Source organism: Neodiprion virginianus, chromosome 4 (genome assembly GCF_021901495.1).
Source record: "Neodiprion virginianus isolate iyNeoVirg1 chromosome 4, iyNeoVirg1.1, whole genome shotgun sequence".
NCBI classification, from domain to species: Eukaryota; Metazoa; Arthropoda; class Insecta; order Hymenoptera; family Diprionidae; genus Neodiprion; species Neodiprion virginianus.
The window spans coordinates 31,277,749-31,295,511 of NC_060880.1; the positions used below are offsets into that span (position 1 = coordinate 31,277,749).

Below are 17,763 nucleotides of genomic sequence, written 5' to 3' on the forward strand. Positions count from 1 at the left end.
TTAGCTTGCATTTTCTATTTTTTCCATAAGCTGAAGAGCGATTAAATTTATCAGCATTCGTCGTACGAGTCCGCGGGACTATTTGTATGTTAGTGAAATGCAGCTTACATAAAGTTCAATAAAACTGTAAAGATAAATTATAGTAATATAGGTGTATGCCACAGTATTGTTATTATTATTGTTATTATTTTATTAAGACAATCAACGATTGTAACTCTGCTGTTGATGATAATGCGATCCATATATGCATTGAGAAGTATATTATGAAACACGGCAGGATTGTTCGACAAAGCAAAAAAGAAGATTTCATCCGATTTACGAAATTATGATTATTTGAGGGAGTGGTTGGTGGCGTTATATTCAAGGTTATTATTATTGTTTTTTTTTTTTTATCAGTGTCTGAGTAACTGAAGTGTGGCACGACGAAACGATGTGCCATCATTATGATTTTTCGGGATAACAAGAAAACTATCCCAAAATTTGTTTGATTAATTTTTAAAAAAATCAAAAAGTACTTTCTGGAGTTTTTCAAACTCTTTCAAATGGCCCGAACCCCGATTCAGTATAGCAGTCTGTCTTCGAGAACATGATTCGCGAAAATTGATTTTTACTATGCCAGTGTAAGACCGCGGTTCGTGCCAACTGTTTTTTTTTAACTTTGGATACTGATTAAAAACACAATTAAGATATTAAAATGACGAAACCGTTTGCCGTGCCAACTTTTTACAACTGCACGAATAAATTTTTGTAAGCCATATCGTTTTGCAAGGACGTGCGTACGGACTTTCTTTTTAATTTTGAAGAAAAAAAAAGTATTTTCGATATTTTGGCACTTACACCGTTTTTCTGTGCTATCCGTCAACTATTCGTTTCGTTCACGATAGAGTTGACTTCATAAATATTAAGAAACTATGTGTCATGGATGTTGTCAAAACTTACGATTAACGCATATTCAAGAATTTATCTCATCTTCGATTAGCTGAGTAAATTTTGGACTTCATTGCTCGAGTAGTTTTCGAGTTATTTGAATAACGAAATGAAAAAATTTAACGAACGATCTATTTTGTGAAATTTATAGGCGCGAAACACATCTGAGCGGAAAGTTCTTAGGCTGGCCCTATCAAGGTCAGCGAAATTAACCATTTTTCAACCACATAGAAGACGATGAAAATGTTGTCTCAGCGATACAAAGTATCATTCATTCACGACATTCAACGTAGACGATTGGCGTTCTCCACACCATTTATCTTCACACGGCCGTGAACTTTTGCCGTTTATCTGCATTTAGCGATTTCATGTCAGAGATCACAGAAATATTAAAATAGAGTCATACCATTCGGCAATCATTATTTTCATTTTCATTCTGAAGTGGTACCATGCATGTGTGGCATTATATTAAAGGCATCTTTCCTCGAATTGATTCTTTCCTTTACGTCAATCGTACATCGAGGAAAAGACCAATGTTTATACATTTAAGTCAAGGCGGTTTATCGAGGCGGTTATTTTCAACTTAGAACTGACGAGATTTTCTATTTGATTAAACCGATATTTTCCGAGTTATTTGGGTATTAAAATTTAGAAAATAAAATTTCATCCAATATAGTTTGCTGAGCTCCAAATGCACCCAAGTGGCAGGTTTGTAAGCTGCATGGTCCACAAAGGTCAGCAAGATAAACCACTTTTGAGTTACAAAACATTCATCAGACATTTTAACCGAATACAGTGGCGCGTATAAAAAATATAAGATGGAAATATAGTTCAACGAAATCTTGTTTATGTATTTTGTTACTTGTATTTCGAACTCACACACGATATGTGCCCGTCTTCAGGCATGCAGTGTGATAACTGCAATGTGGTATCCATGTCGAGAAGAGATTCTGCTGCAGTGCTGTGCGTGTGTGCAATATATGTAGCATGCAATCGGAAGCAGAGGATTTTTTACGGGCACGGTAAAAAGCTTGCTTCAACCTTTAACACACAAATGTAATGCGATTTCTGTTGTTGTTGATCAGAGCTTTGATCTGTATCAAAGTGAATTATCGTGACGTAAGGCAGTTCATCATTTTATTAAATCCAGGACTTAGAAACCGTTGGAAAACGAGCTGTGCTAGATTAATTAGCCCTCGTCACTTCATACGCGATCGAACGGTTGCCGCTTATTGGGTGTCCGTTTTAGCTGGGAATAATCGGTCAGAGTTGTGACACTTGAGCAAATCGAGGAATACGATCGAGTGGAGGTGGTAGGGAATACTCGAGTGACGGTTGTAATTTGAACAAATAGTTTTTACGCCTTAAGTGTAGAACGTGAAGTTTAACTCTACGCTATTGTATTTATGTATTTTATTGGTAGCTGTCTTATCGAGGCCATCGCTCAACTACCATAAACTGTGTTGAGCCAGGGCTTCTCTTATAAAGCTTGATCCTTGTCGATCCACTTGCACTTCAGTTTATTCGCCGATTGTGAGCCAACGCGTTGAGCGGACCGGTTCTGCTTTTCCTTACAAGATCAACAGACTTTTCATTCCGCTAAAATGGAGTTCCTCAGTTTCGATTCAAGAACGAAATCGTTAACATTGAAGAAGGGTGAGATCCCGGTACCAAAGCCTGACGAAGTTTTAGTCAAAGTGGCATATTCTGGTATTTGCGGAACGGATTTACACATTGTTGAGGTACTTATGAAATTCAAATAAAACGAACCCACGACCGTGATATTGTGAACTACATTCGGAAACTTATCAAAACCTTTATTGACTTCAGACGAATATACGACGCATATTCTAAATCGCAGAATTGAGGGGTATAGTTAACAGAGACAGCAAATTGAGAAGGTTTGGGCTTTCCAGATTTGTAGGCATATGAACATCTTCGGAATATTTAACCGATTTTTCATCTCAAACGCGAACTTCTGATTATTTCTGAATAATTCTAATCACATTTCTTCAGATCAAGTTTTTACTTACCAAACGATGTGTAGAATTTTGTTAACCTCCATCACTCGTCGAACATCAGACCTAATTACGTATGCTATATTTTAATTAAAATGATGGATTTAAAACGCGCGATACTCTATATTTTTTAATATTAATTTCGAAACCAAAAAAATTCCATCGTGGAGCAGAACACGTTCAAATACGACCGGCGTATCGGCAGTCAGAGCATATATACAAGAAGAATGGCATTGAATGAAATTTCAGTGTATTTTTACACTCCCAAATGGACAAGTATTCGTTTGTCACGAATATTTATCCGTTTCTCTACACGCCTAACAAAGAACTCGATGTAGTCACATATAGATATAATATTTTAGGACAGATTCCGAGTGATATTCAGCCGTACTTACGCGATGGATTCGATTTGGAAATTCATTGGCCATGAAGAAGCTGCGATGTAATATCGGCTCATTTTTTTCCTCACAGGGTTCATTTCCCTGTAAAAGTGACGGTCCTGTGACATTGGGTCACGAGTTCTCGGGCGTTGTTCAAGCCATTGGTTCCAAGGTGACGGTGTTTTCGGTTGGACAGAAGGTTGCCGTTGACCCAAACAGCGGATGCGACACTTGCACGTTCTGTCACAGTGGCAAATATCATTTCTGTCAAAGTGGCGGAATACACAGTACGATTGGAATATTTCGCGACGGAGGTTGGGCCTCGCATTGCGTTGTTCCAGAGTCGCAGGTACCTGAAAAACAAAGAATTTTCTCTCACTACGCCATATCCTCGCCATCCATATTGCATCAACCAATTTCATCAAGCATGTGAATTTTATTTCATTTCTGTTATTCTTACCAAATGATTTTACTTGGCAGTGAAATATTCGCACTAGGCTTAGAAAGTGTCCACTATTGACAAAATTCACCCATAACCATGGCTTTTCGAATTTCTTCTTCACGCTCGGCTTGTCTTTTCAAGGTTCATTTAGTTCCGGATGGTGTCGAACTGCCTCAAGCATCACTTGCCGAGCCATTGTCCTGCTTGGTGCACGGATGGGACATAATAAATCCAGTTCACGTTGGATCCAGAGTTTTGGTAATCGGAGCTGGTATTATCGGCTCCCTTTGGTCGTGTCTTCTGCATCTTCATGGGCAACGAAAATCTGTTACTGTCAGCGAGCCGCAGGCGAAGCGAAGAGAGCTGTTTGGAAAACTGGGTGAGCGCGTAGTTTCTTATTTTTAGATGCAAGAGAGCTTGTAGACTTGACTATTTGACACGGTTTTAATGTGAGATGGACGAATCCGTCGTTCTAAGCTATGCGAATTCATAGTTGTCCTTAGCAACGAAAACAACAATAATAATAATTATGATAATAATAGTAATAACAACACAATCGCTCCAGTACCACCATACCCTTTCGGACATGTTCCGATAAAAAAGCATTAGGTCGAAGGTGTCACAATCGCCCGAATATTGCGAATGAACCTTTTACTACATTGTGGACTAGTATCGCTACTCCAAGGTCTCCCGTACTCAATTGTTGAAGTATTTATAGACCACGAATCGATCGTACGCTTTGCTATTTAGTTAAATTGATAGTATAATGTGTAACAGCTGGTCGCGTTAACACGTACACTGTTACAGATATATTTCGGATTATGAAACCTGGTGTAATTGTGGTCATATCGCTAGTGTAACGGTTTACATTCAACTTATGCCACTTGTTGGAACGCTGGGCACGATTCTTCGAAATTGTCATTCAGTCGGAGAAAAAAATATGTCACATTCTGATCTACGAGAAATTCGAAGAGCGCAATTCAGTTTCGCAGTAACGATGCCTGAAATATTAATTGTTGAACAGGAGGTTTTTTTCTCGCCAAAAAATCTTTCATAAGAATCACTAAATAGAAAAATTTACAGTATTGCATCTGAGAAAAGAATCGTTGCCACGTTTCACAGTTAGACCAATGAGAGGTGTGGAAACCGCAGACTTCAAAACACACGTCAAAATCAGTCAACTTGAAATAAAATTTAACAGCTGAATCGACTTGAATAAATTGAGTGGAAAATTTTTCACGGGCGAATAAATTCAATTCAACAAATAACCGATTTTTACATACGTTAATAGAAAATATCAGCGAATTACTATACCTCTTATTAAATATTGGCATTACTGAGTTTCGCTGCCGTACATATTTAAAACGGCAAAAGTTGCCGTTTTAACCGGTTTAAGTTGCTTTAAGATTTCAGGATTTTTTAGAGAAACAGTAAGCCTTAAAATAAACGCAGGGTTATCGCAGTTTGACCATAGCTTCTTTAAATACTAAGGAGAGAATTTGTAAAAACATTTCCGTATCTGAGGAGCCTTAGATTATACATGTACGTATGTATGTACATACTTACACATTTTTTATCCGATAATTTTCTTGCTCGCGAATCCTGCATATAGGCAACCCGCTTGTCTAATACGAAAGGCGGCGACATGTTAAAAATTATCAAGGGGTATATAGTCAGCGGCGCTGGACTTTCGAAAAACGAAAGACTGAGCATTTCTCAATTGAGATATCATGTTAATTACCGCGTGTGCCTTTTTATCTCCAGGTCTGGATTATAAGGCGGTCAGTCCGACAGATTTGAAAGGCCGAGAGTTCGATTTGGCGATAGACTGCAGTGGTTCTGGACCTGCTATCGAGTCGGCCATACCGTTGCTGGGCAGAGGCGGTCGCCTGTGTATATTCGGAGTTGCCAGTCCTCAGGCGGAAGTGAAATTCAAGCCATTTGAGGTGGGCTGATACCGATCGTCGCAGATTTTACCGCGAAAAAGAATTCAATCAAGCGACGAATGAAATGTCATCGAAGCGTTTTGATTTCAGGCTTACATGAAGGAGCTGCAAATCGTCGCCGTTAATATCAACCCGTTCACTTTCCCGAAGGCGTTGTTATTGCTGAAGGCTATGGCCGATACCTACCTCAATTACGAAAAACTGGGAATCGGTGTCTACTCACTGTCGCAGTACCAAGATGCTCTTGATGCTCTGAAAAGTGGTGTCATCAGCAAAGCAATATTTAAGGTTTAACCCTTGGGTGTAGTTTGAAATCGTTTCCTATACTTAAATAGCGTGATGTGTACACGCACAAGTACCTTCGAAGTATAAATTTACGGAGATAATTTTACGAGTCGTGCAGGACATAGTTTGTCCAAAATTTTCATACATGTAAAACTGCGCGTAGATGAGTTACTTGCGCAACTGGCGACATCAGTGATCTTGATCTAATTTAGTAGTAAAAAATGAATTATGTGGCAATATATTATGTGTATGTACTATAAAACAACAGCATTTAAATTAAATAAGTAGAACCGTTATTGGCGGACTTTGTTGAGACTACATGCACTTTTGACAAATTTTGTCGAATAAATTATTCTGTATCCTGGAACTGGTCAGCATTTTCTTTTAGAGTGAATTACTTTTTGCAATGGAATGGATCGACAAGTAAACACACGATGAATGATCTTGGAAATCGACTTACTTTAGCAGATTTTCAAAGCATATAGGTGAACTATAAAGTTACTTTGCAAACAGCTTTTATTTAACGTAATTTACATTTAAAATGAGCAGCGACGAACCGTCGTGTTATGATTAATGGAGTTAAAATTAATGCAAAGCTGATAAGGAGCTTATTTCGTGGCTGTGAAATTATGTACAGGCTCGTCACTCTGCAATAATCACTCATGGATCCATTTGTTAGGACGAGCGGAATAATTTTGAATTTTTTCACTCAAATTTTCATTCCATTCATAATCGATTGCGATAGACAGCCAGTACAACGAAGAAATTCCTTACTGATAATTATTGTGTAATAATAATCGATGCAAAGATTCGGACTCAAGTCCTCAAGCACATTAAAGATGACCATATGAATTTGGTAAAATTTAACTGCAAGGGTCCATACAATTGTTCAGAATTCATCGTACCGGAATCGAAAACATAATTTTCGAGTAGTTTTCCACTTTTTCTTATCAATAAATGTTTGATCACCTTTATCTACAATCATTTACACGTCGCGTGCTAATGATTACATACTTGTAGATAAACAACACCAGCCACTTTGTATGTTTTATTGCATACCTTATTTAAAGATAATCAGTATCAATCCTGAAAGATTAAAGTACGCACACGTTGCAATGTTTGTTTACTGCGGCGATAACAGTGATTGAGGAATCATACGGTTGTTTTACGTAAATTTGGTGAAAACAAATTCAAACAGATTATTTCTTTCTATCTTGTGTTTGCAAAATTTGCATCCAATGTAATTTCACACTAGATGCAAGTAGCCGTAGATAGGAAGGAAGGATTTTTACGATCTAAAACGAATCTTCCTGGACTTTGGATAAGTATTGACATACCACTGGCATGTCAATAGATATAGGTATGTGCGTATAATTTAACGAATTTCAGCGTTGAATATATTAAGACGTTATCCTGAATTTCACGATCAACAGAAACGTCCCATAAAGAATAGAGTTCTGTCCACTATCTGCAAGAATAATCTTATTGTATAATTTTAGGATTAGCCGACACTTGTTTTGGCAACGAATTCTCGCCAACAGAATCACTCAAATACACCCGCAGCTCCGTACCGTTTTTTTGAATATCCTACTCGAAGGCATCACGCTGAATAAACTTGCGCGCGCGAGAAAAAAACATATTTATTATAGACAATTACTTTCCATGAATCCAAAAATTTTATTCACTAAATTTCCATTTCTAAAGAAAGTTACCCGGATACGCGGTTCCAACTTCATCACTTATCTAATATCGGATGCAAGAGTCTAACTTTGCACAGGAGAAGCCTCTATACGATACAGGAGTAGCAGAAATTTGAACAAAGGTTCCTTAAACTAGATCAAGTTGTTTTTAAAAAATTAATTTTTCTTAACATCTCCATTACTTTTTGTAACATCAAGACATATTCTTTGCAGCAATTCTGAATGCAACAACAATTACCGAGCTTTAGAGGTGCCCTTGAATTTTTATACCGGTTAAATAATTCAACTCGTAACGGCAGAACTTTGATCAAATTTTTTCTAACCACCACGTGTTGTCCGATTATTTCTCCGTGTTTGCGTAGCATTCTTCCGCCTGCCAGATGACGGCATTATTTGCACTACTGTATTCCATGTTGCCTGCTGCCAGATGAAAGCACAGCATGTGAATTCGTTTAAATTCTTTCTCGGAGAATGACCCGACAGCGCACTTTTTTAAAAATAAATAACGAACTTATTGTATCGTTTATCTCCCATTCTGATCAACATGTGCATGTCACAATTACTATTGTCGTCTAGACTCAGCAATCAAATATCAACGTCGAATTCTCAGTTTGCTTTTCTGTTATTGATAAAGCGCGTCGATATTCGGTATGAATTTTTTTTAACAATCTTTAGTGTTACATAAAATTGAAGACTTTACAGTAAAGGCCTGTCAATCAACCGCGATGTTACTGATACCGAAGACTCTCACGCCATGAAAATACACCGGGACTAAATGTAGCAACGCAGCGTAGAACCTGCAGGAAATACTGTCTTTGCAAGTATAATATTTCATAAAAGACGTGCATTGGCCCGTGGATTTGGCCGATTTGGGACGTAAACGACGTAAAATATCATTCGCATTTTCTGTTTAGGATCAATATTAGCGCAACGTAAGTCTCATTTTAATTTCTCGTATTCCAAGTGGATAAACAGTGAATAATACAGAAAGTTAAAAGATGTACCTTTTTGCATTCGAACGTTCTTACATCACTTTGTGGGACTTTGACGTCATTCGGCAGCGTTTTTAGAGAAATCACACCGACTTGGGTGAAATGTTGATTCCACCAATGATATTCTAATGAGTGAACACGTAATCATGAACATTCATCCGTTGATTTCATTCGTGATTGTTAGCGAGAAGCAGAGTCACGTTGTGCAATTACAACTTCCGTTTGAAGATGATGTATTCCGTTGGAAATTCAACATAGGAGCTGCCAGGATGGTCGAATAATCATTTCGTATTTTAGAATTGATTTTACGTTGAATAGTAATTTATAGTATTTCTGACATTCTAATATAAACTGAGTTTAGTAGAGAGCGACTGTTATACAGAGTGTCTCATTTTAATCAATCCCGTTAAACATCTTGAAAACCGATAGTGCAAGTGAAAAATGTTTCAGACAAAAGTTGTAAAGTTGTAAAAGATTTCACGTAAGTGAACCCGCCAAAGTCAGATGAAGGTCAACGTGTATTTTTTTTTTCAATGGAATGGTATATTTTTTCATTGGCATCTGAAAGGACATCAAATTCTGCATAAAAAAGTACTAAAAGTAGTCCTGCTGTGGCCTCAGTTTACCTTTTTTTCTAAATAATTACATATTCTTCAAGTTTTATCTTTAATTTTGTATATTATTTGATTTTTATAATTAATTTTTCTAATTTGTCTCTTTAAATTTTTATTAATTCGAAATTTTCTTATATCAAATAATTTAATAGGATGTTTGTTATAACTCACTTCAATAAATGTTTAAAAACATTTGCGTACACTTCAATGCACCGTTGAGCTCTCACTTAAAATTGATTGACTGCGAATAGTCGTACAGCTCTCGGCATAGCACGGCATCAGTTGATAACTCAATAAATTTCTATCGTTAACACAATTCACGAATAACGGTTTATCTTCAAAGTTTCTAGTAAAATAAACAAACATCCTTGTAAAAATACTCGTGTCAAACAAGTTTTGAATAAATAATAATTTTAAATAATAAAAACTCAAAACATAGATTAAAGAAATTAAATAATCTAGGAAATTATAGATAAATCTTGAAAAAAAAATGAAGATTTAGAAAAAAAGGTAAAAGGGGGCCACAGTTTCACGTCACATTCCCAGTCAAATTGCACGTCTGTGCGAATCCTGCTAACACAATACGGTTTAAGGTATCTTACACCGTGTACCAAAGGAACCTTCCGTAGAAAATTTACCGGCTCGTACCTCGTCACCAGTCGAGTTTATGTAGTAAGTGTGAGTATTTTTTTTATGTAAAATTTGATGCCCTTTCAGATGCTGATGAAAAAATATACTGTTCCATTCAAAACGACCAAATTGACCTTTAGCTGACTTTGGCGTGTCCATTGACGGAAAATCTGACAGGCTCATATCTTTTCACCCTTTGAACCTTGTAAATTTTGTTCGAAACATTTTTCACTCAGAAGATTGGTTTTCGAGATATTTGACTGAATTGATTAGAATGAGACACCCTGTATAATATCTTTGGCCGCAGGTGTTCATGTAATTGTGATTCCTGATATGGTTAAATTTGGTATGAACCTATTGATAAGTTAATATCAATGGAAAAAAAAACCCAGATAGATCTAATTATCCCCGATACACATTATGATTTCTACGAATTTCTTATCACCTTATCATAGAATAACAGTAGGTAGACATGGCCATTTAGCGCTTTCATCAATAGTGACGGAAATTTCGGGATCAGTCGAGAATAGTCAAGTTACATAACTTTTCCACGCTATTAACATCACGAAAAGTAAATTGAATTCTATTTTGCCTCTGTACAATACTTCCTCAGAAAAAAAAACTTTACGATATTGCCTTCGAGTAACGAGTCAAGTCGGCGAAACGCTATTTTTCCGATGCTATAAAACATAAAATTGAGTGCAATTCCTCTTCACCACTTCTCAAGTTTTTAAACTTTAGAAGGTATTTCAAGTGGGCAGTTTTTAAGAAGGAAAACGACCCGATTCCGTTCACCTGATTTGTTCCAACATAATTGCACCATCTTTCATCAGTCACTTCAAAGAGACAAATCTCGAATTGATCAGAATTTCGAATACTTTTTATAAACCTTATCAAAACTTTCAGCATTTGAAAATTTCTGCTACTGTAAACATCCGGTAATCTTGTTATTTTAATCAGCGCGAACTACTCGTCAACAGGATTCAGGGTGGACTTGACGAACTCCCCAATAAGATGCAGCTCTTTAATATTTTCATGATAAGACGTGCGTGAATGGCCACTCGATGTAAAACTTGTTCTACAACTTTCCAAATTAATTCTAATGAAATTATAAACAGTTGATATACAAGCGGAACACCGGTAATCACAACGTGTTATTAATTGTTTGGCCAGGGAAGAATATAGATGAGTCAAGATTTTGTCAAAGCAAACAGAGCTGTGAAATTCTCGATTACACATTATAAAGATATTGAGAACTACGTACGGAACACATTGACCTCTGATGTGTAGCCAGCCCTCTCTCGTGCAGGCATTTAACGGTTTTTTGACCCCCACTTCTTCGATAATCCGTAGATTTCAACAGCTCGTATTTCGTTTACCATCCACGTCTGCGTCCGAACGCAAGATCTGTCTAAAGTTCGAGAGAGCAGTGGATCACTAGTTGGGACATAGGACAGAAGTGTACAAGGTTCACGCAAACAATAATAATCTGGCGAACTGTCATGTACTTTATTGTTATCGGACTTATCAGTCAATAATAGTGTACTGATTTAGGTTTATAAGACCAAAATCTAGCCGAATCATCTCCACTTCGATTCATTTCATTTATTGCGATCAGTCGCATTAACCGATAGTAACTACTGCGTAAAATGGAGTTCCTCAGCTTCGACGCAAAGGAAAAATCTTTGAAGTTAGAAAAAGGTGCTGTTCCTGTTCCGGGACCGGACGAAGTTTTGGTCAAAGTTGCATACGCTGGGATCTGCGGGACTGACTTGCACATAATTGAAGTATGGGTTATTAAAATAAAACAAACTAAATGAAAAGAAAAAAAAAAAAAGACCAATCAAAACAGCCTGCGGAGCCAACTGCAGCAATGAATCTCTGTGTCACCGATTATTAACACCTTTGGCAAACAAGGTGTAGGCCACAACAGAATGGCTTATAAACCGGGTTGTTTTTCTTTCTTCCCAGGGTATCTTCCCCTGCAAATCAGATGGCCCAATAACACTGGGACACGAGTTCTCGGGGATTGTGGAAGCCATCGGTTCCAATGTGACAGTGTTCTCGATCGGCCAGAACGTCGTCGTAGACCCGAACGCCGGTTGCGAAAGTTGTGATTTTTGTCACAATGGGAAATATCATTTCTGTCAAAGAAGTTCACACAAAACTGTCGGGATCTTTAAGGATGGAGGCTGGTCTACCCACGCCGTGGTTCCAGAGTCACAGGTATTCCAGTTTGTAGTTTATTTTCAGAGGTCAATGGCCTTTCGCTTTCACCCAACATGCGAGTTCCAATAACTACACCGACATATCTGATATTCGACTCACTGCAAACGATCGAACCGGTCCAAGCCGTATACCATTTACGGGTCTTACTTTATTTATCTTAAGGTTTTCTTGGTTCCGGACGGGGTGACGTTAGCTCAGGCAGCCTTGGTGGAGCCCGTGTCCTGCTTGATTCACGGACTGGACTTGATTAACCCCATCAACATCGGGTCCAGAGTACTAGTGATCGGGGCTGGCATAATCGGGTTCCTCTGGTCAATCGTTCTGCACTTGCAGGGTCACCGGAAATCCGTCACGATGAGCGTTCGTCGCGAAAAGCGAAGAGAACTCTTCGAGAATCTCAGTAAGCACCGCGCTATTCGGTATAGTCGTCACAAGGGATTGAATTTTTTACAAATAAGAAATCCAGAATTTAGATTCATTTAGATTCCACGCCGTTCGGTGTTTCCTTTTTCGAATGTCTGAAAAAGCTCAGATACATCAGTAATATTTTTTGATGATATTTTTATACTAAGATTTTTGCCCACAAAATACACAAGCAGAACGTAAGGTTCGATTAAATAATGCACGTGAAAATTTCAAACACTAGATAGTCGGTGAACTTTCGAGTAAATAAATCAATACATCGGTTTTTCCCTTTTTCAATACAGCAAAGTTCATTGGTCGCATCGATATGAATTGTAGTTAATTAGTTTAGTGATTAAAGCTATCTCGACGAGACGTCAATCACGCTACATTGTCGTCTATCGTTTTACCAGATTTGGGTTACCAGGCGCTTACACCAGCCGAATTGAAAGGTCGGGAATTTGATTTGGCAATAGACTGCAGCGGTTCCAGTTCGGCAATGGAGGAAGCTTTGACCCTTCTTGGCAGAGGGGGTCGCCTGTGTATATTCGGAGTGGCCAATCCCAGCGCAGAAGTTAAAATCAATCCATTCGAGGTGAGGCCGTACGAACGGAACTACGAGTCGATAATAATTTGCGTTGTCATTCTATGCGCTGCGAAACAGCGATGCTTGAGTCTTTCGGATAACTTTTAAAATTAACATTATTGCCATTTATGCACCAATTACAATTTTACACCGCGATCAGTGGCGGCTGCTCTGTTAGGTTGAAATGAAACGTTGAATGCATCAGAAAACGCATTTTTTGCACATAACAAATCTTCTTACTGTCACGGAGAAAACCGCACCCGAAAACGAATAATAAATAAGGAATCATCTTTCTTGCAGGTGTACGCAAAGGAATTGACTATACTGGGTGTGAATATCAATCCGTTCTCTTTCCCAAAGGCGTTAACGTTAGTGGCATCACTCGCCGATACATATTTGGATTACGAACAATTGGGAATCGGTGTCTTCAAATTGTCACAATATGAAGAAGCTTTGAAGACATTGAAGAATGGCCACATCACTAAAGCAGTATTCAAGTTTTAGATTGTCGCATGTAATAATAGAGATAGCAGGTTTATTGTAGCAATTAGCAATACTTGTTTGACTGAACCAAATATGGTGAATCGATGTGTTATTTTGCGTCGAAAATTTTTTTTACACATCTCACCTGATTAGAAAGAAAGACAGCGTAATGCTTTGCAGATCTTAACAATGAGAAATAACTTGACTCGTCAAGCAAAGCGTTATTTGTTCTTGAATCAACTGAATAATGATTAAAAGAAATGATTTTTTCGACTCAATATACGTACAATATACGAATCAGAAAAAAACATCACTCTCTGTGTACGCGACATGTACAAACTTCTATACGTGCAAGTGTAATAAAGATCATTGTTGACTGATACTAAAATATTCCAGAATCATTGTTATTGAATCCATTTAGGATTCGCACTCCATTCGCACAGCATATTTGAAATTCAATTAATTCATAACCTTCAAGCTTTTAATATTTGATCCTCGTCATTGCAGATTTCGCTCGATTCATAACGTACAGTTCGTGTTGATTCGGATAATCACCGATGATTATATCGGATGGGTCGTCGGTAGGGTCATTTAACTTCATTCCCTGCAGCAGAGGTTTGCCTAAGATCGACCAAGATCTTCTTTAATTAAAGAAATCACTAATTTTAACGTTCATTTTTCCAGTCAATTTTGTTTTGCCGAACGATAATGAAGTTCGTTGAACGCATGGCATTCTCGGCAGTAATTAAAATATTAGGGCAGATTACTGTGTTACGCCTCAATACCGATTGCCGTATCTAGCTCGTTAATCTGACATTCGTTCGTGCAGCTTAAAACTGCTTTGACCGCCTAATTGCGACGCCACGATCATCAAAGATTTCGATTTCTTCGATTGGTTACGGTCGAGGCGTCGCAACTGGCGTTACGCTCACTACACATTGTTTTACGCATGAGTAGCTGAAGTGCTCCCGGTGGTCTGGTTACAGGTATTGTACGCATTGAGCAATTCCGCGGTGTCACGATATTTGGTCGCATATAGATATCTTGTCAACAAGAATGAAATCGCTGGCTAATTTGCATCGTACGATTGTGTATACGAGAATCAAAGGGCACGTAAGATTCGGGAATGCGCTACTCTGGTATTGGCCCGATACGATACCCACACGTGGATAGAACCTATCATAAGGTGACCCGCGTGTATCTCACTGAATTAGCTCGAATTTCACGATATAATATCGGCGAGTCCTTCGATCGAACTTTCAGAATCGATATGTCTGATGGATGTGCACGATCTTTGTCGTTTGACTGGTTACAAAGTAAAACAAATAATGTACTCGTTCTTTTTGATTGCCTCATTCTTACTTGGAGCGTATACGCCGATGCGAAATACTTTGTTGATTATTTTCAGAGTTTGATTGGTCGATGATTAATATTGTAACGAGGACCGAGAGTTCGCGTGGGGATTCAATCGCAAGACTGTGCATTTTACTTTACGTCTGGATAAAGTTGTAAAGTGTAAAGAGAGGATATTGTTATCCAAAGATACAATGGCACAATGATTTGATTTCGCATATACTTACAATTTCTTTCGAGTGTTTCAAGCTCTTGAGAACAGAAATTTTAACTTATTATTTGATAATTTCGCAGCATGACTTCGTCTCGAATAGTGAGATGTATAATCGAAGCTTTTCAGTGCTTAAGTTAATCGCAATTGGTTTTATTGCATCAGTGTTTATTTATTTTATTTCATGTATACCAGCAGGATTAACAAAAGGTATATTCACCTTCGCTAAAGCGTACAAATGTTTGTTACGGACTGTAGAACCAGACAAACTTTTTACATTCCCAGCCTTCGATATTAACAAAGTAAATTTCTTATCAACAATATTCTCTGAATTTCCACATACACGTTTCACGCAGGTGTGCAAGCGAATAATACGTTTTTTATCATCCTTCATAATGATCACGTCCAAAGACAGAAACCAAACACTAACTGCGTCGTTGTGGCTGGTTTCGAGGTGACTGACCCCTAGCCATGAGCTTTATTTTTCAAGGAACCAAAACCATACGGTAGATGAATATTTTAGTCAACACGTCGCGTTAAGACGAGACACGAATCTGCCCATTAGTTGTAATCAAATATGCCTGTGTAACTATATCGTACACACGCTACAACATGCTCAGCTAGAATTGAAAACATATATATACCTATATTCTATATACATGCAAAAGGAAGTGTGATATGGGCAAGATACGATGCAAAAGAAGTCTCGAGTAAAATAAGCAATCATGTTGACCAGAATAGGTGTAGACGTAAATAGATCGGCACTAGAGAACGTAAAAAAAACAGACCGCCACGTGGAGATCTAGCTAAGCGATGTGGAATGTATGAAAAAGCTCACGGAGTGGCGGCAGCGCGAAGTTGAAACAATGATGAGAATTTATCTTTGAGTCGGGACATTTTACGTGCGATTTGAAGGTGACGATTGCTCTCAACAGTTTTAAAATACAGCGTCAGCTGGACGTCGATATGTGTATATGACATATTTCATTTTGAATATAGCTGTTAAAATTACTGGGCCGTTTAGCATGAAGTTAAACTTTTGGAAACCTGCAAGTTCATTCTTATTCACGGTTCAAACTTGCCGCTGAAGAACAAACCAATCATTTGTTGTAAACAAAAAAATTAATAAAAAAAAAGACATTAAACAAACATAAAAATTGCATATCCGCGGACTGTTACTGCCAGAAACTGGGATAAAAACTTTGCAGATAAGACGTGTCGCGGGATTCCGACGGCGTCAATTGGAAAGAGGTGTGCGCATCGGTCCACCAATGGCAGGTGAGAGAGCGATGCGCGTAAGCGAACGTGTCGTGTTGAATATCGTGACGTCGATTGGGGCGCGTGTAAAAATAGGAAGATTTCGTGCAGTTCGGAGGTAATTTGGCGACGACGTCACGTCGCGTTTACGCGTTCTTTAACCGCTGGGAGTACATATTTTTCCTACCAGTCAAACTCCTTGAAACTAGGTATACAACGGTTCTCGAGGTCACTGATTTCAAAAATGGGGTCAGGTCTGAGAAATTGTCAAAATTCAAAACGACGGATCTAATATGAGCGAGTATGATCAATTTTATTGTATTTTCAATCTGCCGTACTGGATCCGTCACATTGAATTTTGAAATTCTGACGTCGGACCAGTCTTTAGCGACCACGAAAAATCAAGACTGCTAAGTTCCACTTTTCTAGTCCCCATAATCTTCCGGCAATTACATTTATTCTGTAGACACATTTTCAACGCTTTGTTTATTTGTGGCGCTCATTATATTCGCGCAATCATCGTAATCCCTCTTAACAAAAAAACAAAATTACAGTGATATCTCAAAAATTGAATATAAATCTTTAATAAGCGATTCAGAAAAGCTGTCTCATATAAGAGACGCTGTGCCGCAAATGGTTAATACATAACAGTTAATATATTGATAAAAAATAGACGCTCCGTATTAAAAAAGTCAATATCGATTGGCAAGCGAATCGTATCGCCCACCAGTGATAAAATAGTATACGAACACCTATATTCGCAGAAAGGAATCTTTTTGACGTCACATTGCACGGAACTCTGGGGCGCGAAGTTAATTGAATTTACGCAAATTTACATTTACGTAAAAGTTGAGGCCCTTGAATATAATTATTGGCGGCGGTGGTATCGTTACACAATCGGGTGTTCCCTTGAACGCTGATTTTTTTATATCTTATTTTTCTTACGTTATACGACGTGCGCCTGTAATTATGAGTGACAATTACAATCAATCTGACTGTACAAAAAACTAGAATCCTGTTCTGCTATCAATTTTGGAATATATTTTGCTAGTTATACCTGCGGGAGTTTTTTGTCATTTTACGTCCTCTTCACCTTTGGAATGCTCCGAGTCACCGTGGTTACGTTAATTGCTTGTTTTTCAGACGTTTCTGAAAGACGGCCAAGATTTATGCAGGGCAATGAATCGCGTGACATATTGCGTCAAACTTCATAATTCGAAATTACAATGTTGGCCAATTTTTCACCAACCATGGGAGCCGTTCAACTATCTTGAACAATTTCAAACAAAAATTTCAGTGCGGTTACGG

The 17,763-nt window shown here is 38.0% G+C and overlaps 2 protein-coding genes across 2 annotated transcripts; both read left to right on the forward strand.

Moving 5' to 3' along the window:
* The first annotated feature begins 2,287 nt into the window (after positions 1–2,287).
* On the forward strand, positions 2,288–6,361 carry LOC124303617 (D-altritol 5-dehydrogenase-like). Its single transcript, XM_046761052.1, has 5 exons — positions 2,288–2,669; positions 3,417–3,674; positions 3,909–4,146; positions 5,532–5,713; positions 5,804–6,361. Exons 1-5 carry the CDS (start codon positions 2,532–2,534, stop codon positions 6,005–6,007), a joined length of 1,020 nt encoding a protein of 339 aa, XP_046617008.1. The 5' UTR covers positions 2,288–2,531; the 3' UTR covers positions 6,008–6,361.
* A 4,971-nt stretch (positions 6,362–11,332) lies between these two features.
* Positions 11,333–14,016, forward strand: LOC124303615 (D-arabinitol dehydrogenase 1-like). Its single transcript, XM_046761049.1, has 5 exons — positions 11,333–11,721; positions 11,906–12,160; positions 12,326–12,563; positions 12,979–13,160; positions 13,452–14,016. The coding sequence occupies exons 1-5, from the start codon at positions 11,584–11,586 to the stop codon at positions 13,653–13,655; spliced, it is 1,017 nt and encodes a 338-aa protein (XP_046617005.1). The 5' UTR covers positions 11,333–11,583; the 3' UTR covers positions 13,656–14,016.
* The last annotated feature ends 3,747 nt before the right edge of the window (positions 14,017–17,763 follow it).

Excerpts from the sequence above, each read along its gene's own strand:
- LOC124303617 (XM_046761052.1), top strand. The coding sequence starts at position 2,532 with ATGGAGTTCCTCAGTTTCGATTCAAGAACGAAATCGTTAACATTGAAG. Across the intron at positions 2,670-3,416 it reads CGGATTTACACATTGTTGAG|GGTTCATTTCCCTGTAAAAG; the intron begins GTACTTATGAAA and ends TTTTCCTCACAG. Across the intron at positions 3,675-3,908 it reads GCGTTGTTCCAGAGTCGCAG|GTTCATTTAGTTCCGGATGG; the intron begins GTACCTGAAAAA and ends TGTCTTTTCAAG.
- LOC124303615 (XM_046761049.1), top strand. The coding sequence starts at position 11,584 with ATGGAGTTCCTCAGCTTCGACGCAAAGGAAAAATCTTTGAAGTTAGAA. Across the intron at positions 11,722-11,905 it reads CTGACTTGCACATAATTGAA|GGTATCTTCCCCTGCAAATC; the intron begins GTATGGGTTATT and ends CTTTCTTCCCAG. Across the intron at positions 13,161-13,451 it reads TTAAAATCAATCCATTCGAG|GTGTACGCAAAGGAATTGAC; the intron begins GTGAGGCCGTAC and ends TCTTTCTTGCAG.